Here is a 22,119-nt window from a genome sequence, read left to right on the forward strand (position 1 = left end):
TTGACTGTTCCCACAATAAAAATGTTCTCATTTTGTTAACATTTCTTACGATAAAGAAAACTTTGATTGCCACAACAAATATCAAATATAAACAGGAAAACGTTTGCCAAACAAAGATAGAGTAATGTTTTCAAATATAAGTAAATAATAGGTAAATGTTAATGTACTTACATTTAATAGTCAAGGCATATTGAAAAGACTGCATTTAAGGAAAAGTGTTATAATTAGCACCAACTGCGTGTAATACTATGAAATATATTACCCGAAATATTAAGATACGTAATTCTAAATTTCGAACTTTCTTACTCTATGTTTAAAACTATTTATATTTACTTGCCATTTTAGATACCCTACCCAACATATCAAAATTTCGAAATACTAGTACGTGTCTTGAAAGTCCGACTTACTTATTTTATTTTTGAAACTGGAATAAGATAACGGGGACTTTGGATTTCTCTTTCTTACTGGTGCCTTTAGACAGTAGCAAAGATATATATACCAATGTATCGGCTACCAATTGGTCAAATGCCAGATAATTCGGGATCGGATCGGACAGTTCGTACTCTTATGACCAATCTATAGACTGAATTTATTGAAATATTGCACTTTAATAATCATAACTGTCAAATTGATGTCGCGCATCAGCCTATAAAATAATGTATGTACATACTTCCCATGTTCTTCGCACCTTAACGATATGACTTATTCTTGGGTATTTATTTCTCACATATGCATAAGAAATTTACGGCTCTACAGACTTAATTATTCATAAATTTCTGCTAACATCACTTTCGAAGTCTTTTTTTAAAATGTTGGTATTACTTTTTAATTAATTCAAACTTTCGTGTATGTAAGTCAAAATTTCGAGTACCTTCTCTCGAAGACGACTTTGCTGTTTTAATGGTCTATAACTTTAAACGTATACAGCATTTGCTGAATTAAAACATTGTGAAGGGGGGGGGGGTGGGGGGGGGGAGAAATTTACCATAAATAAAAGGTTGTCAGTTCTTGTTTAGTACTTACTTTAATTTATGTTAGGAAATACATTTTTGTGTCTGCGTGAAGGTTTTCGGCCTTTAAAGACTCTAAACAACCACGTTTGTTTTGTTACAGAAGAAGGTCAATAAATACTATATATACATATGCTAAATATATCAATATGTCTGACTTTATTGAATGCAAATTGAATTTTACAAACACCAATGAAAATCACTGGCCACCTAAAAGCGATTTATAAGTAATGTTTATCAGAGCTGTCTGATATCAGGGTTTTATGCTATTAGTTTTTAATCGTTGGAGATAAGTAATGTAACTTGAATTCATACGATACAGTGCCTCTTCAGAAGTTAATGGAACAAGATATTTTCTACTGAATCTGTTCTAAGATCCTTTAACAATGTAGCTGAGAATAAGATCAGATTATCTTTTTAAGTGTGGCACATCAATTCATAACGCCTGCCGCAGTACTCTAACGATCACGATCAAACAATGTACGGTTGTTCAGTTGTGTGAGTATTTATTCCGTTTTTAGTATACCTAATCAATTGTATACTCTAAAAGCCCTCCTGAATTGTATAATGTTTTCTTCTCGAAATTCAAACAGATCGCTATGTAGTTTGAAAACAATATAGAAAGGGCATCTACTGCGTACGCGATGCAGTGCAAATAGGGTGTAAAAAAGAAAGGAATTCAGTTGTGGAAATTTTTATCATATTTTTATAAAATCAACTTGCTTAGGCTTATTTTACAAATAATATTTTCTATTTTAATAACATATATGTCACTCAAAGACATGCGTAAAACGCCTTATCTTCATGAATCTAAAACATAACAATGTAAGCGTCTTCGATATAGTTAAAACAACTGCATTTTAAATAAACTGATTTCTTATGTAAAACTATGCTAGTCACGACATCATTGAAATAAATCAAGGTAAGCTAAGGCTTTTTGCGATTTTACGGTTTTGAATGGACTTCATAAGGAACAGAAAATAAAACAAAACTGGGCGAGTCCAAATACAGGGAGACTTAACAGTGAGTTAAAACTGCTGATGTGATATTTGTTAAATCTATTGGAAGCATAGAAGGCAACAAAGTTTTGTTTAATCCAGTATATTTGTAAGAGGTAATGCAATGCGACACACTTCCCAAAATGCCAACCAACGGCTGAACTCTATCACACTGTAATACATGTATAATCCATAACACCGACTTAAATGTAATTTGATATTATACAGATATATTAGACCAGAAATGTAACAAACCTGAGTCTAAGTACGGAGATACTAAAATGATCCCATACATAACTTATCTGTAGTTGTGTTAGTTTATAAAATCCAATAAGAAGATACTTAGGACAAGCAAACCACAACGGACTTTGTTTGATGGGAAGAGATGAAATGTGCAACATCTCTTACACACCCTAGTATCAGTTTAGGCTGAACTCTATTAATATACATATATTATGCCTTCTTAAAGACAGCATATAAAAACTTCTGTGTCATAACTCCAGTAAACAAATGACCTTTAAGTTTTCATCAAGATATTTTACCTTTTAGCCCTCGCAAAATTTCACATTGCTATTTTACTTAAGACATATTAAGTAATAGACAGAAAAATCCAAGCTAAATATGGAATCGTCTTTCAAAACAGTGGGAAATAATTTTGGGATAGTCTGTCCTAGACAAGCAGTATATAAAAAGAAACTTAGCGACTACACAGGTCAATGTTTGTTGGATGTCGGAACATAATGAACGAAAATGGCTCTTTTCTATATTATTTTTTTCTTGATGGCTATAAAGACAGACACAACCCTCGGGTATGTATTTGCCATTTTGCCATATCTTTTTACTTATTTTGATAAATGATATATTTGACTGTTTTACGGATCGTTTATTCGCTTTCTTCTCTGTCTTTTTGTGAAAACATAACAATAGTAATGAATGTTATGTACAATACATGTAGTATAAGTCAGTAACATTTAAATAAGGTATATAGGTAAAGAGCACTTTTCAAATATAATATTAAATTCATAGAATCTGATCTTGCTGCATCATGTAGATACTTCGTTATTTTAGCATAATAACATAAACTTTTTTTAAACACACATAATCTGTTACAAAAGGATTTAGTTTTATTTGAACTAAGAAAAAAAAATTATCTCTAAATAAACTCCTGACACATTTCAAAAATTTGTATGAATTTACACATTTGTCTAATGCAGTATATATATATATATATATATATATATTATGTTTTTGGTACAAATGTGTGTGTTTTAGGGGAATTTACATTTCCTGTAACGACAATTTAAAATACGTTTGCATGACATCAAAATGTCATGCAAACATATTTGTACCAAAACATAAGAAACTTTGAAAGCTTTATAATTTCAATTCAAGTTTAAATATGTGTAATGTATGTAGGATGCAAATGTTTAAATTGTTTACGTTGTACAGTTTACGGAATGGTCAATTAATTGATAAATTTATTAATTTATAACGAATGTTAACAAATTGCATCTTTCCATATTTAATGGGGATGTACGTATTGTTTGATTATGTGACATTTTGATAAAAAATAAACAAAATATTTTGGTTCGTTTAAATACAAAGTACAGTTTTGTATTAAGTAAGTTTCATGCTAATGCCTCACGTTTCTTTTTGACACTCTGAAGCCTGCTTTTGCGAATAATAGCACTCACATTGCACTTACTGTACAAATTAACAAAACTTGGACGGAACGGCTTTAAAGTTGCCGTCGCTAAACTTCAATTTGCGGGTTTCTATAGTAAACAGTTGCTACCAGTATCTAAGAAAGACAAAACGTTTGATGAGACAGAACTAAATATAACAGTATTAAAGACATTGGTCTCAGTTGGTGTTATTTGACATTTGAGAGAAGATATGCCGCCGATGAAAGGCAACCAAATTAGTACAGCTGACATTTATTCTGATAAAGTTTGTTTTTGTTTGTTTGTTATCTTGTTTGTTAATTCTGCAGTGTTGCAGTGTTGTACTATGATGAAAAAACGTGCTTTATTTAGTAAAACATAAAATAGCTGAATCTTCTATAATGCTTCTTAAGAGTCCAAATCTTTGAAACCTAATAAGAGATAAGCTATTTTGTGACCCTAGTCAGTAGTTGTACATCAAGCATCGTTTGGTGTAATTATAACGATAACGTATATATTTAAGGTTAGAATGAAGCAACTCACTGGGCTCACATGGTCTCTGATTGGTTGAAAATGTATAGGGAATTCTGCACTGTATATTTCGATGTAAAGTGGTCTCCCATTGGTCTAATATGTGTTGAACGTGTTTGAAAACTATGTATTTTCATAAATTAAAATTCTAATCCATGATTTCTGGCTAAAGTTATTTGGAATAATGCATTTTGGGTGATAGTTATGCATGTTTAACCGGTGGAGCATATTCATGAAAAATAAAAATAAAAACATCACTGCCGGACTAGAGTAACCGAGTTCAAAGAGAAAAAAAGTGCCTAAAAGTGATTGTCAACGGGTATATTTCTTGCAGTTTTATAATAGGCCTGGGATAGTTCTTCCATCCTGAGTAGGTTGTATCAAAAGTTTAAATTTTAGGAAAGGCCTACAACACAAAACATAACAATGTGGGCCTATGGGAAATGAGTTGCTTTATTTTGACCTTATGCGTTGAGAAAAGTCGTTATCAACAGGCGCGAGCTGTTATAGCTCAGTATTGTCGAACATAACTGAAACATTCTGTCCGATACTACCATACCCTTTACTCTGTATGATGCTTTTGGCTTTACCCTTTTAATCAAAAATCTCAAACAGCATATTTCTACATGTACAATGATTTGTCGAGCTCATAATTGAAAGCCTAAACGTTACACGTAGAGCAAAGCAATGTGCATAAAATATTACTTACAGTAGCGTTTGTTTTCTGCCTTACTTCGTATACTTGTTACTGGAAATTTTTAATTGTTGTATACAATCATCGTACTTTTAATCAGATTTTATAGCATGAGAAAATAGAAAAGAAAATTGTGCTTTATCTAATGTTCTAATTATATTATGTTATAAATTAGTTTAAAGGTGGCTTATCAGATTTTGGGCAAGTAACGGATTTGTTAAAACATCTGATCATTTACACATATCTGTGCTCACTTAGCGCTTAGTACATGTCAAGTTCAATTTCAACAGGTACAGATCAGCTCACGCGGAAAACCCACTTTCCGTTTTTCCTCGAAGGAAAAATCTTGCATAGCGAGGAATTCCTCCGAGTACTGCCTAATTCTGACTCGGAGTACCGACTGTTATAGTTTTATTACTTTAGCGGAATTTCGTCGAGTCACTCCGAGAAATTACTTGACGGAACTCCGAGTCGAAATTATACAGGTAACACTATAATGATTTTCGGTATTTTATGGCCACTCCGCGCGACTCCGAGTCTGTAATAAACAATAAATCTGTCATTTCGAGTGCCGCGAGATGATTTGACGAAACTCCGAGGCAGTATTTCCTTACTTGGATGGATTGTTTTTGTATAATTAGCTTGTTCTTTTAATTGAATGTATGAAACTGTTGTGAATTTTTATATTGAAATAGTTTCTGACCACGCGAATTAGATTAAGAAGTATATTTGTGTGTAAAAAACTAAATCATTAATCATACGAAATTAAACAAACTTTCAAATCACCGCCGTTAAAGGCAAGTGATTTGTTAAATTTTGATATTTAAATAATTTCTGACATTGCAAATTAAATTTAGGAAAAAAAGTCGTGTAATAATTTGTACACTAAATTAAGAATAATTTATAAATAGATAAACGTTAAAATAACACCCGCTAAAAGTAAATTGTTTAGTATGATATTCAAAATACATGCAAATTAGATTTAGAAGTAAATTTATGTAGAATGGACTAAATTATTAATCATATATAATTTAACAAAGTTCCAAATGAGCGCCGTTAAAGGAATCTTCTTTTTGATATAGAAATAATTTCTGACTTTGCGAATTTATTTTAGAAATAAAGTCATGAAAATGCACTAAATTATGAATAATTTATAACTAGATAAACTTTAGAATACGCCCGCTAGAAAAGTAAAATGTTAAGTATTAAGAATTATATAAAACTAAACACAATTTCAAATAACTGCCGTCAAAAAATAGTTATTTGTTAAATATTATAATGAAATAATTTCTGACAGTGCAAATTAGATTTAGAAATAAATTGATGTAAAATTGACTAAATTAGAAACTGTATAAGACTAGAGAAACGTTAAGATAATGACCGTGAAAGAAAAGTGACCTTTATCAATTAATGAAAAGTATAGGAGAAATGATCAATTTTCATTATGAAAATGGTCTTTCTTTTATTCAGTTGGAAGGAATTATAAATAGGATAAAAATACTACTGCCGTATCCACTCAAAAAGTGATAACATATCATAAGTAAACAGAAAAATTTGGGTTATTTAAAGTACGATAAAAAATACTTAGGTATCATTTTTATTTACAAATTCTGTGTAATTTCGCTTATCACTATGTAAAATATAATCACCCTGCTCCGAGTAATTTGAAATCTGTCCTCGAAGTTACTCGAAGGCCCATTTAAATTTGTATAGGTAATTAATTATTCGTCTCGGAGTCACATGAAGGAATTCCGTCAAGTGACTCGGAAACAAAAGAAGCCAATATAGGTGTGTATTCCGCTAATTGGATTTTATCTAGAGGAGTCACTTCGAGGATTTCCTTCGAGTGACTTCGCATAAATCCTCGGAGTCAGATAGTGAAATTCCTTGACGGAAAATGGCTGACTCGAAGAAACTTCGAGTCGGAGCCTTGGTACTCGTTTTGGCCATCCTCCGAGGATCGAGTAGAATGGGTTTTCCGCGTGAGCTGATCTGTAGTAATTCCAAAATTTGAATTTTGCTACACTTTTTGCCCAAACAAGGTAGATTTAATAAATCTATTTGATAAACATGATACTTTGCGTTAGTAATGTTGTAAATGTCAGACCTGTTGTATTATATTTGTTAAAGGTTTGAATTACCAGATATATATTTAGTTGAAATTCATTAGAAATGAAAGTTTGACACATTATTATTACATCCTATGGCCATCTAGGCACCCAAGTAAGATTGGACATCAATGAATTCAGAAGCTAGATTTGCTTTTGATTAAGACTGTTGAAAAAATCGGTATCAATAAATAATTCAGATGTATATCTTGAAAATATATTGAAATAGTGAATATTCAGATTTTTAAATAATTTCATTTCGAAGAGGTGGTAATAATAGGGATATAACACTACGTAATGAGAATTATCTTTCCTTAAATAAATCTCTAATAGAATATACAAACGTCATCAAAGCTTGCTTAAATGTGACGACCACATTTAGAACTATCCATACAGTCTTGTGAAATCCTAATTTTGAAACTACAGCTATTTCTGGTTTTGACAACTATGACTCACCGCAAGTAAGGTAAATATTTTCTAATTTATAATTATATCTCTGAACAGGTAAAACGAAACTGTCAACCGTCGTTATGTGTACGAAAACATATAGGTCATCAATAGAAGATTATATTTTTAACATGGGGTGTTAATTTATTCTGTCCTAACAGAACTTATTCGGTATGATTTTGTGTTGCTATTGATCGTAGGTTACTACAGCCTTATTTATTCCCTTTTTGGGCTCGTTAAAGAATTTTACAGCAAGTATTGTTCTTTTTGCAATTCACCTTTAGAACACGTCAAACTTTAGGGCATTAATTCCTCTAGTGTTACAGTATTAGATTTAGAATAAAATACATTTCGCTTTTGTCTGTTTAGTCGTACGACAGAAAAAAAGGCCACGTTTCCATTTCCCTGAATTTTCGAGATGTACTAAAATAAATTATATAGTACCTTACAGAAAATATATATATATGTTGTTAATTGCACTATAAAGTCGTTTTGTAGTGATAATTTTCTTTGGCCAATGTCATGACCGCGTGCTCGAAACAAAAACAACGGACGTGACAAGCCCGGCTGTACCATAAACAGAAATTTTGATACGCTGCTTTTAGTATGTACATTTAGTGTGGCCTAACAATTGATACCCTTGATCAACCTTAAAGTCTTTCTGCGCCTTATTTTCTTGCGTTTTCTTATCTTACTGCGTTTCATAAACGATTTACTGAATTCAAACCTAGTGACATACTTGACAAAAACAAATATTTACTGTTTAGATAGTAGAGCTAATAAAACAAGGTTCGTTATTTTGAATTTATAAATGACAGAACAATTTTTAAAAAAAAAGCTCATTATGAATGCCTTTACTTTGCGGAATTATAAAAATGGGTCAAAACGCAAATGCTTTAATCACTTCTAGTCGATATTTATTATTGCCAAACGCAGTCTGTAAAGTATATCTGGAGCAGTTATCTAAAGCGGTATTCAGGCACTAAACAAAAGGGGTTTAGCACTATCTTATACCTGATAAAAATCAACTTAAATACCTAATTTATTTTTTCCGATATTGTTTAGATAAATGCACTCTTTAAACAATTTTGACATTGTGACACGCTCCTTTACGATCTGACTAATACATATTTAAGCACTAGTTTGTTAACTATAATGTCAAATACAAGATTAAATTAACAGTCAAACTACTCTGGCTATCTATTCTTTTTAATCACAGACAATATGTTTTAAAGTTTATGTGGTAATTTGAACATCTAAAGACTGGAAAATGCTACATTTGAAAAGATGCTTGTGTCTGTCATATATCAACAGAATTGTATATTTAAAATAGGTCTTATATGGCATACATTGAAACTGCTGTAATGAATTTTAAAGATATAAAACCTTTCTGGCTTGAACAGACATACTTTCGGACATTTTATATAAAGATAATCTATTTGAGAAGTAAACACCAGCATAAGTAAAACCATTAACAATTTCAAGATAGCTACCTTCATATTTCCACTTCTCTCGTCTACTTAATCTCTCGCCTCTTTTGAATACTAGAACTTTTGTTTTTGTTATATAAACATTTAACTTGTATTGATTACTAAATTGATATCACAAGTTCAGGTCTTTCTGTAAACCTGAAATAGTACATGTGTATCAGACAGAACGGCAATATCGTCAGCAAACATCAGTAAAAATATTTCCACAATACTTTGGAATATTAACTGAATTCCCCGAATATTGTTTTCACTAAATAGCATGTACAATTCATCAGTAAACATTACAAACAATATAGGGCTCAAGCTGCATCCTTGACGCAAGCCCATTGGACATTCAAAATTACTAGTAACACGATTATCTGTTTTAACACATGCCTTCACTGAAACATGTATGGCTTGTATAGACTTAAATAAATTGCCCTTAAATTTGCACCTTTTTTGTCAAAATCTCGTACAGTCAAGTCAAGTCAAGTCAAGTTTATTTGCAAATCGGCCGTTATCTGCCTTTGGCAATATACAATTATGAATATGGCAAACATACAATTCGTACAATATAAAATAGTTTTAAAGCGTTAACAAAGAAATTTCATACGTTACATCATGTAGTTAACATATCAAATGTTTTGTAACAACTCTGCTCTACGGCTAAAAGCAAATTTCAAGAATTTACATAGATTATGTACTTGCATTTTCTTAGAATTTGACATAACTCGAACAAATTTGTCAACAGTTGGAAACGCTGATGGTATCTTATGAAGAATTCTTAAATCTCTATATACTGGACAACATAACAAGAAATGAAATTCATTTTCAACAAAATTCTGTGAACATAATTTACAAAGTCTATCTTGTCTATCCAAACCACTGTATCTACCAACTTTAATTTCTAAGGAATGCGAACACAATCTAAAACGAGACAACTCTTTACGTAACTTATTGTTTCCTACATTATCTAAATATTTCTCAAAACAAAAACATCTTTGCACTTTCTGTATAAATAAAGTTTCGACATATTTTCAATAGAGTCGTGCCATTTCTGTACGAACTGGTCACGCTAACGTTGCTTAAATAGAGCTGTGTAGTTAACATTATTGTCGAAGTGTTCCATAACATCTGCATATCCTAAGTTATTGATAAGGTTATGAATATTAGTAGCCAAGCAATTACCTCTTACATTATTCAGCTGATCAATATAAATGTTGAATAATTGTGATGTGGGTTGTTTCTTAATCTTAATCCAAAATTTCAAGGATCTTTCTTGACATAAAACGGACAATGGAATTCTACCCAATTCACCAAAAATCGCAGAATTAGGTGTTTGTTTTTTTACCCCTAACAAATATTTACAAAATTTAATATGTATCTTATCTACTTCACTACAGTTGTACACTCCCCAGATTTCAGATCCATACAATAAGATAGGTGCAACCATAGAGTCAAAAAGCTTTAATTGCGTTTTAATGTCAAAATCAACTCTGTCAAATAAAGACAGTAAATTATGATATGCCTTCAAAGCTTGGTCTGATAAGGCCTTAATAGCTTATTTCATATCCCCTGTGTAAGCAAATTTAACGCCTAAATATGTAAATGTATCTACAAATTCTATATTTACACCATTTATTTCAATAGCTTTATCATGAATAGATTTACGCTTTTCAAAACCACAAACTTTTGTTTTCGAAACGTTAATTTTAAGACCCCATTTACATGAATACTGATATATGCTATCGACTTGTGCCTGTAGACTATCGATATCAGTAGTAAATAGTGTAATGTCATCAGCAAATAACAGAAGATATTTTGATAAAAGTTCAAGATCATATGGAGTCATTCTCTCCAAATTAATACATTTTTCAATATCATTAATGAACAGTATAAATAACAAGGGAGATAATGGCTCTCCTTGTTTCAAACCAATCGAAACATCGAAGAAATCTGATACATCTAAATTTAGTTTAACACAAGATTTTACACAAGAATATATAGACTTTACAATATTTACCATTTTACAACTTATTACAGAATCAACTAATTTAACCCAGAGTGCATCCCTAACAACAGTATCAAATGCTTTTTCATAGTCGATGAATATACAATAAAGTTTTTTGTTTTTATCTAATATTTTCTTAATTAATGAATGAAGTATAAATATTGCGTCAGTTGTAGATCTTGATTGCCTAAAACCATACTGCACATCACTAAAAACATTTTCCGATTCGCACCAAGAGTTAATTCTGTTTCTCAACACTAGCGATAGAATCTTACCCATGATACAAACAATGTTATTCTTCTATAATTAGCAGGATTGTCTCTATCACCTTTTTGTGAATAGGTACAATGATACCCTTAGTCCAGTTTTCTGGATATACACCCGAATCAAAAACTTTGTTAAAAATAATACATAAATATGGACTTATAAATGATTTAGCATCTATAAAAAAAGTCCGCAACAATATTATTAAAATCGGGACTCTTATTTCTATTCATAGATAAGATGTCCTTTTCTATTTCTTCAACAGTAATTTCATAATCTAGCTGCTCTATCCGAACCGATTCATTACGTCCATTATCAAAAATATCATTAGGAACTTGCCTGTCCGAACCATTCGACAAATCTTCAAAATGCTTTAAGAAATCGTCAGAATTAGAAATATTTCCACTAATGTTTCTTTTGTTATATTTCTTTATATATTTCCAGAAATTTCTTGGAGACTTTCTGCTCAAGTCAGAAAGCTTTTGTTTTTCTTTAAAGTAAAAATCTCTTTTAGCTTTATTTTTAACTTTCGCATAGCTATCCCTACTTTGCAAAAATATAAGTTTACTTCTATCGCATTTACTAGCTTTAAAGTCCCTTTTATACTTGAAAAAACAGTTCTTTGCTTCTTTACATTCTGTATTAAACCACGGAGCTTTTTTATCATTTTTACGCTCCTTAACTGTACAGATACTACCAAAACTTTTAAATGATATATCATGAATAACATCTGATAAACAATTAACACACTCGTTTATATCATTCTCTCCATTTATTAGTTTATCACATGTTTGATCAAACATGTGTCTTTTCAATTCAAGGTTATAAAAAATGTTTTCTTGTTATCCTCATTCCACCTAATTTTATCAACCTTGATCAATTCTGTCTGTATTTTAAACTTAGTACTGTAATTCAGTGAAAATGCAACCGGACAGTGGTCCGAAAATTCCGTTAGCTCTAAAATATTAAAGTTGGTTACGCTAGAGTAATTACTATAGTGTGACAAAACGTAATCCACCGTACTTTGAATACATTTATTTCTTATTTTTGAATGAAAAGTGCATTCACCATTTTCGAGACGTCCATTCAAAATCTGTATATTATTTTCTTTACAAGGCGACAATAATTGATTCCCAAAAGAGTTAACTGTTTTATCGTTATTTCTTCTGTTTGGTAAGTCATTCAAATTAGCATCATCTAAAGGCGCAGAAATGTAACGGTTCATATTTATAGTTTCAATGATATCCGGTCTCTCTTCAGTTCGTGAGTTGAAATCACCTGTGCAAAACACATACCCCAGGTCACTGTACTTCCTTATGTCTGTGTTCAACTGATCAAATACATCGCACTCAAATAAACACGAGTTCGGCGGTTTATATAAGTTCGAATCTTCTGGTGGAAAATAGCATACACTTATATAAATATCTTTATCATACCCCAAAAAAATCTTTTTTTTCAATTTAATCTATACTATTCCTTTTGCATTACTACTTTTGAATTAACTACTTCGATTTTACCTAAAAATTGCTTTTTAAAGTAAATAACTATGCCCCCACTAGCACGTTGTGATTTTTGGCTATTTTCCGGTCGGGAACAATTAAAATATTCAAATTCCGGTATAGATACATTTGAAATTTTTGACGTCCATGTTTCTGTCAAAAGTATCAGGTCATATTGTGAAAAAGAACTTAAAAAATCAGCGTCATTTATTTGTCATTTATTTTAGATGTTAAACCATGTATATTCCACAGTACAATCTTTAACTGTTCCCATAGTGTTTCCTATTCTGACCCTTGATTTGTTTCCATAGAATTACAGCCAGTAAAATGCAAACCCGGAATAGAACTAGAATTTTCAAGCTCTTGAATCGGAAGGTCGTTGACTGTGTATAATCTGTTGCCAATGTATAGACGGTCAAGGTGGAGATTTGCACGCAAACCTGCATCACGGGCTTTTTTCATATATGGGGTCAACAACCTCCGTCTGTCCTGAATTGCTCTAGGGTACTGGTCACTTGCCCCATGCCCTGTCGCTTCTTTTTTATCCAAGACATTTTGCTTAATTACTGATTTTACATCCGGGTCCCTAAATTTAACTACTATGGGGCGTTTCTTGTCATGATTATACTGCCCAATACGATGAGCTCGAACACTTTTGGCATTCTCCTGCGGATTATCAATTTCTAACTCATCCCTGTAGAAATTATATACTAATGATACACAGTCTTCTGCTTTTCTCCCATCTGCTGTTTTCCCTTCTTCGAAATCATACAATAGCAGATTATCACGCATGGAGCGTGCCTGGAGATCAATGATCTCCTCTGATAATCTCGTATTTTCCCGTTGCAAACCGTCATGATCTTTCGAAATTTCTTGTTGCACCTTTTTCTCATTTTCTAACTGTTTATCGATCATTAATTGCTTTGACCTAATCTCGTCACAAAAACTTGAATCATACGCACGACTAGCCTCTAGGTCTGTTATGTTATGTTGACAATCGCTCACTTTCAGTTCAATCGCACCTAATCTCGTATCCATGCTAAACATTTTCTGGGTCAATTCCGAAATTTTGTTTTCAATATCATCCAGTTTCCTCAATTTATTGTCAATGGCTGCACATTTCGAATCAATTTTATTTTCCAACTTTTCAAACAAAAATGTAAAGTCAACATTAGTACTTGCCGAAGACTGTGGGTTCTGTATTGAATTAACCATTTGTGGCGGCGACATATACATGTAGCTTGATGGAGAAACGAACTGACCTGCATTATTTCCTGGATTGCTGCCCATATAAACGGGAAACTGATTCACAAACCCAGCCTGAGTTTGAGTCGGTGACGTTAAGTTTTGTGCCATCGGTACCGCTCTTAAAGTTTCAAGAAAAGGGCGTTTATCCTGAGTCAACAGTGTAGAATTTGGCGAAGCTTCCGACTTAGTCTTTTTTTCTATTTTTGGACCCCATCCTCTATAGTAATTAATCACTAAGTGTAAACTCCTTAACAACGAACAATGTTTTCTAGATTTTCAATAATGTCCGGTCAAAAAAGCAAATATTATCCAATTATTATGTATTTTCTCACTCAACACCAAGAGAAATTCAAAAATTACGTCCGCCATATTCATAGCCTCGTTTGTAATCAGTAAAGACCTATCAACAGAATCAAAGGCCTTCTGAAAATCAATAAAGGCTACATATACAGGCCTTTTTCTTCATACAGAAGTACTTTGAGATAATAAAATAGAGTATAAAACCATTATCAATTGTGCAATAGCTAGCTCTAAAGCCACACTATGACTCACAGATTTTATTGTATGCATTTACATAAAAAGTTAAACGCTTAGTTATTACAAAAATGAAAACTTTACACAACGCTTCCAACAAAGCTATTCCCCGATAGTTGTTCGGCTTATTAACAACCCCCTTTTTAAGTATTGGAATTGTAATTGATTGGGCCCACTGTTCCGGGAATTCGCCTTTTGAAAATAGCCTGTTGAAAAGCTTAACTATAAAAAACAGCAACACATTGACACCATAAACTAAATGTTTAGGAATAATATCTCCATTTACAGCTTTATTTAGTTTAAACGTTTTTATACTGCTAACTACTTCAGTGTCCGTAATACTAGAGTTAAATACAAGTTGCTCTATTTCATCCAGATCAGCATCATATACTCTGGCATGATCCAAATTTTCATTATTTTGATCAGTATGAACCATGAATAAACTACTGAAATGGTCATACTTTCTGTTCAGTGGTATATTTGGCACAGAGCGAGATATACCGGTACGCCTTTTAATCGCCTGTCAAGAAGACCTGGGGTTTCCAGTATTCCGCTCAAGCTTTGTAAGTGTCACCTTTCTTTACATATTACGATTCTGTTTACACATACTTTTATATATACGTTTGCTGTTTAGAAATTGATTTAGATTTTGTTCAGGAGGATTAAAAATAACGTTTGAAAAGCCTCCTTGATGCAGACTTGGCTTTTTTACAGTCTTTGTCAAACCATGTTTTCTTTGTACCACCAGTAATGCTTACAGTGACGAAACTGTTCACTGCTATTTAATATCGCGGTGACGTCTCAAATTCACCTACAATTACGTTTTTATCACTGCTATCATCGTTCAGCATAACATCTACTGAATTAAAACAACCATTTATTATGCTCTCAGCTAAATTCTATTATATTATTCCCTACTATTCTCTGAAATACTGTATTTCAATTAATGTCATTATCATTCATTCGAGTTTCTTGAGGACATTGTGTTATTGGCACTTTAATAGATAAAAGTAGAGGCATATGACTCTTCTCGACTCGTGATAATATTTCAAAGGACTTGGTCATATCAAATATAGAATTGGTTACAATAAAGTAATCAATAATACTACTTCCGTTCTGACTAACAAAGGTAAAGCTTTCGCTCTCGCGACCAAACCGGCCGTTTAAAATACTGAATGAGTATGTTCAGCAAAACATCAGTAGTTCACGGCCAAATTTGTTTATTTTGCTATCTAACGTGTGTCGCACAATACATGCGCCACGACGAATTACCTCTTCAAACTCAATCACTTTTACTGGCAGATCGAGCTTTTAAATCACCATTTAATATCAAATTTAAATTACATAATGGTAACTTACGATAATATCTTTTGATTCCTGTGTTGTGCTCTTAAAATGGAGACTTTTCTGGCGGAATATATATTATACAAACATACAATATATCATTTAAAGTGTTAAAAAGTGATTTGTCTAACATCAGTAATACACCATACTTATAATTATTACAGACACGTTTGACTATAGATACAAAATAATTTTTAACTAAAACCATTACTCCACCCATCGGATTTCCACCGGACATAGACTTTTTGACCTTACATGTAAACATAGTAAAATCGGGAAAAATGCTCACAAAAATCAGAGTCAATATCCCATTTTTCTTGTAGTCCCACTATATCATACATATTTATTGAATCAGCAATATCAAAAGTGAGTAGTTTGTTCTTCAGATCTTCAACGTTCCAACTATATATTCTAAAATAGTCATTTTTGTCGTTCTGTGCTGAGCCTTGACCGGACCCTTATACAGTCATAGCCACCACACCTAATGTATCATTCACAATAGAGTCATCCAATAGAGTCATCCATACTCTCTTCGTCAAACATAGAAGTTTTAGTACCTGGCCTATTAAACTGACGCGTTCCACGTTTAAATAATATAGTCTTAACTTCATTATCTGGTTTTGCATAAGTATACAGTTGACCTCCTTTGAAGTAACCGAAACGACCCCTTTGTCTAGCATCTTTTAACTGCTGACGCTGGAAAAAAGATAAATTATTAGACAATCGAATGCCTAATATATGTGCCTTAACCTATCACGATATTGAAAAAAAAATATTTTTTGACGTGTACAAATTCAGCAATTGCCATTCGAGGTTTACCATTTCCTCGTTCTCAACTCTTTCACCAACTCTCCGTGCAGAAATAAGACTGTTTTCATCAAAAATGTCATCTGTCCTGTCAAATATTTTAGTTTTTATCAAGGTTTTCAACTTCGTGTTTAGTCTCCTTTAAGGCATTAAGAATCATCTGAGTGTTTTATCAATATTATCGGTTCCTGGCCACGGATTCTGTTCAACGTCGGCTGAAAGTAGCAGAAGCCATTTTGATATAACATATTGAGCCGCACCCATGGAAAGGTACGGACAGGCCTCAAGGGTTCCATGCAAAGTGGGAAACCCCACAGCTATGCCATATGCGTTTAAACATTGAACAACAAATCTGTCCATAAAATATTTACACCATACAAGGCGAGAAAGCACATCACGAAGAATACATTTATAACAAAGCTTCTTAGGTGTATATCAGTTCCTGAATGAAATCCTGTATATTTTGCATTCTTTCTGTCTTTAAAATAAGGGCTACAACATAGAGCAAACAACACTATTCTAGCTCTATACAAGGATATTTCAATAGCTATTATCCAAAGTTAAACTGATAATGATCTAATAGTGTCCATTTCACGCTTCCGTAGTATAAAAAGCGATGCAAAATCACTAAAATGTCCTTTCTATTATACTTGTAAGTGGCTTAACCTGTATACAGTTGTAACGGATAGCATAACAATAGATCTTGACTGAACTTGTGTTCACTACCTTGATATATGTCCAATAATTGAGTTAAAGGTAAAATTTTGAATGTTTTTCAAGAAACAAATATTATACTGTCCTTTTCTCAAAACTATAAAAGTTACTCACTATGATCTATACATTGTCCAAATGTACTTTTTACTGGAATCATACTGATATAACTCACATGTTATTCTATGTCCAAAAACACTTATAAACTCCTTTTAAACTACAGTGATGAAACAAGTCTGAACGCCAAACAAAGAAGTGTACGTAGTGCTGATAGAACTGGAGATGCTATAAGGATACTTGTGTCTTTGTTGTAGACGCTAGGCAAACAGACAGTCTGATGGGCCTTCATGATTGTTGGAGAAAAACATTGCCTTTGTAGTGTGGGCAGGATTTTTATTGTTGTATTGCGTGACCTAATTACAGGCTGATCATAACCCATATGCGAAACAGACCTATATGTTTCGATACATGGAAAGAAATGTATTGCATACACAAGGGTGTTCTTAAATTCAAACTTACGTATTTGTTTATCCGAAATGACTGAGTTTCAGACTTGTTATCAAGACCATCATTCAAATGTCTTATCAGGAATGTGGGCTCTATATAATACTTCCAAGTTAAATGATGAGGAAGGACTAAGATGTACAATGAATGAAACACAACATACATCATTTTATCCAGCCTAGGGGCGTGAAACACACAGTCTAAAGGGAAAAAAACATTTATAACCCAAGTGTTTTAGGTTGACGATTACGTTGGTGTATTTACTTAAGAGGGTATTATTGTGGTTGTTGTCTTCTTTACCTCCTCCTTAGCAGACCGGCTTCTGAATACGCAGGAATGAATATTGACTGTTCACTACAGAAATTAAAACCACCTTTACCACTATATACAGTCATATACACATATACAGATCAAGTGGTATTTTGGAATGACAAACAGTCAATGTTGTGCAGTCGGCCAACTCTCAAGAAATACCATTGTTCTGATATTGCTAATGGTCAGCCTGTAAGAAACCTACATTGAGTTAATAGAGCAAGAATAAATTTAAAATGCAAGTCACCTTGGTTCAAAGGTCAGTTTTCGCCTTATTGTTAAGAGAAATTTGTAAAAAGTTTGACTATAATTATGCATATCAAACATTAAACACATAATTACTTAACTTAAAAAAATAAAACAAAGTATAAAACTAAAAATACCCTGAAATCCCGAAAATAAGCCGGTTTCGATAATAAGCCGGTCTCGAAAATAAGCCACCATTTCACTACAGGCAACAGGGACTCATAAATAAGCCGTACTCAAAAATAAGCCGTTCACCTTTTTGTATCAAAGTTCCTTTCCACGGGATTTGAATCACCAAGCTTTTGTTTTCAGTCCTTCTTGTCTAATTTCAAGAAATTCTTGATGTAACTGAGATTCCATGTCTGGAAATAAAGCTCTCCGTCTCGAACCGGTACTTTTAGAGCCCTTTATATAGGGAGTTTTTTTCAACTGGCAACGTTTTGTAATGAGACACAACTTTCGCTTTAAATTCCCTCGTCTACGATTTTGTTTTGGTGTTTCCATTTTTTACAACTTGTAAAACACCACTGTACATGTAATTATACCGCTATATAAGAAAGCCTATAAAACTGTTAAATTGATAACACAATGCGGTGTTGTCTGCGGGAGTTGCACAACAATCCTTAACAAATGCTTATACAGAAGTAAAAGTATAAAACTTTACTTATATACATACCAATAAAAATAACACAATAAAGTGGGTTAAAAAATTAACATAGATTAACATTACATGCATTTACAAATCAGTATCCGGATTTTCGGTTGGAATAAGGACCTATACCCTCCATTCATATAAAATAAATGTGGCAAATAACAGTACCTACAATATTATATATCAATATTTAGAATAAAATAATAAATAGAATTATATACACATGACGAAAATGGTTACCTGCTGTCTGACGCATTCATTAAACTGAAAACGAAAGGAATTTTCCACTTGATGTCCGACACAAATTGTTTTCTTTTCTGCTCTTTGATTTCTTTCCTTTTTCTTTTTAGTGAAACTTATTTTTCTCGTTTGTGTTGTTAAATCAGAAGCCATTATTCTGGGCCAGATAAGACATCAAAACTAAAACAAAATGAAATTTTGCAAATCGAAAGGAAAAATTCATCATTTACGCTATACACTGCACTCACGAAAATCCATCACAGTTATTGAATTAAGATGCTTAGCTGCCATTTAGCACCACTTCGTTTATATAGTGTATTATTCAATAATTATCCGATTTTAAACCAAGACGGAGGCACCAGGTAAAACTTTAAAATAGGTTTTTAAATGTAAAGATTTTGATTCTCTGGTAAAAACCAATTAATGTACCCAAATATTGCGCTTTTTTAATGTTATTATAAAGACGATTCAGCTACGTTTGTTAAAAAAGTAATGAAATATGCAATACCCTGTACCCCACCTTCCATCCTTGTTGCCGGTTAATTCTATAAAAAAGATCATTATTTGGAACACTTGATCTAAAATGACCAGGAATTATAACGACACTGCGCCCAAGTACGGAATGGTATTTATTGGCGGGCACTCGCAACATAAATGCTGCTGTTGTATTGAATTATAAGTTGTAAGAGAATATGCTTTGGAGAGTAACTAAAAAAGATATGACAACTAATTTATGAAAATAATCAAATTGTTATTTCAATTTATTTCATATAGATAGATTATGATTTGCAGTCAAATTAGATGGATTTGTTTATTAAGGTCAAACTACACAATCGCATATAACTTGTTTATGTCATTGACTTCTTTTTCAGACATATGCACATATGTTGCTTATCAATTTTAATGTTATTTTCCCATATAACTACAAGGAATTTGAAAAAAAAATTTTAGTCATTACTACTGCCCAGATGTTGTTTTATGTAGGAAATGTAATGTGGATATCTTTTATTCCAGAAATGAGTGCCCATATTCTGCAACACGACCTGTAAGGACATACAGACATTGTGGAACATGGTACATTTATTTTGCTACTACGCAAACATATTACTTCCGATTTACATACTTCCGTAAGAAAAACAAGAATATTGAATGTATATTTTAATTCTGTAAGATATATCTTTTCCAGGAATTGAATACATAATTTCTGTCCCCGTTTACACGAAGTCGTGTAAAGTATTTACTGTCAAATCTTAAGGACATGGTCTCGAGATCTCTTTAAACATGTTTACCTGTCATCCTAAAATTTTCTTATTTAAAATATTTTGTTAGTACAGCATTATTAAGTCTATTGCATAATTAAAGTTGATGAAATAAATGAATGTGTCCGGTTATTATATTGTATGAAATGTTCCCTTTTAATATATGGTACAAAGTATCTTTTATTTTAGGGGTTGGCGTCGATGTGCAACATACAAATCCGAACGATATTACTATCAGGACTGTTGTCCCGGATGGGGAGGTTCCTCGTGCTCGACACGTGAGTTGAAATTTATATATAGCAAACAATATCTTCAATAAGGTACAAGAGTGTGTTCAATCTCCATTTTTAATGCCATGCATTTACTTTTAAGGTCCTTTAAAGCAGTAAAAAAAACAAAAAAAAAAAAAAACAAAGCGGCATCTTTAATAACACCGCGTCATGTACCACAGTTTCAGCAATGAAACTAGATTATAAATGAAATAAGGTTAAACCTGTTCAACAATATATACATTCAATGTTTTGTATAAAAGGAAAACGTTTCTTTACGTGGATACAACATCGTTGTAATAATATCACGGGTGTGCCTTTCCGCTAGATTGCACGCATGTTCTGACGTCATTTACAAAACAAGAGGGCCATGATGGCCCTATATTGCTCACCTGAGTAAATTGCTTGCTTGAACAAATTTCTTAGCTAAAGTTTTAACAACAAGAAAACTAAGGGAGTGGTCAAGGTATAGGTTATGCAAGATTACTTTTGAAATCTGTAAAAAAATATTACAGATGGCCCAAATCCTTTTGCTGTAGCTTAGAAAACAAGAAAGTAGGTAAGTAGGTCATATTGATGGTCACTGAAAGTCAATTTTAAGATCGGCATGCAAAATTATATATGTCGTCCGAATTTCAAAGCTATATCTTAAAAAAGAGACAAGAATTAGGTCAGATTCAAGATCACTGAAAATCAGTTTTAAGATCGGTGTGCAAAACTGTATATGTCATCTAAATTTAAAGGCTTTATCTTAAAAAACAAGAAATTAGGTCAGTAGGTCATATTCATGGTCACTGAAAGTCAGTTTTATGATCGGTGTGCAAAAGTGTACATGTCATGTCAAGAATATTTTTTTTAAAGTTTTTCCTATGTAAGTCTATGGAAAACCTAGGACCCAAATAGCAGGGCCTCTCTTTATCGCAGAAGCATAATTTGAACAATCTTGGTAAAGGACCATTAGGCAATGAAACATACCAAAAATCTAAAGCCTAGACCTTTGCAGTTTCAGACAAGAAGATTTTTTTCCCTATATAAGTCCATGTAAAAATTGGTACCTCTGGGGCGGGGCCTCTTTTCAAACAAGGAGCATAATTTGAACAATCCTGGTAGAAAACTACAAGGAAATGCAACATACCAAACATCAAAGGCCTAGGTCTTGTGGTTTCAGACAAGAAGATTTTAAAAAATGTTTCCTGTTCCAGTCTATGAAACATTTAGACCTCTGGGGCAAAGCCTTCTTTTCATCCAAGGGGAGTAATTTGAACAATTTTGTTAGGAAACAAAAAGACAATGCTACA

At 32.5% G+C, this 22,119-nt stretch overlaps 1 protein-coding gene across 1 annotated transcript in view; it reads left to right on the plus strand.

The window, feature by feature from the left end:
* Positions 1-2,737: 2,737 nt before the first annotated feature.
* LOC123531687 (uncharacterized) overlaps positions 2,738-22,119 on the plus strand; it is a 33,091-nt gene continuing 13,709 nt past the window's right edge. The window contains exons 1-3 of the mRNA XM_053535952.1: positions 2,738-2,817; positions 20,308-20,367; positions 20,742-20,830. Of these exons, the coding sequence (XP_053391927.1) occupies positions 2,759-2,817; positions 20,308-20,367; positions 20,742-20,830 (208 nt within the window). The 5' untranslated portion in view covers positions 2,738-2,758. The remainder of the gene's footprint in view (positions 2,818-20,307; positions 20,368-20,741; positions 20,831-22,119) is intronic.

This window comes from Mercenaria mercenaria, unplaced genomic scaffold (genome assembly GCF_021730395.1).
Source record: "Mercenaria mercenaria strain notata unplaced genomic scaffold, MADL_Memer_1 contig_598, whole genome shotgun sequence".
NCBI lineage: Eukaryota > Metazoa > Mollusca > Bivalvia > Venerida > Veneridae > Mercenaria > Mercenaria mercenaria.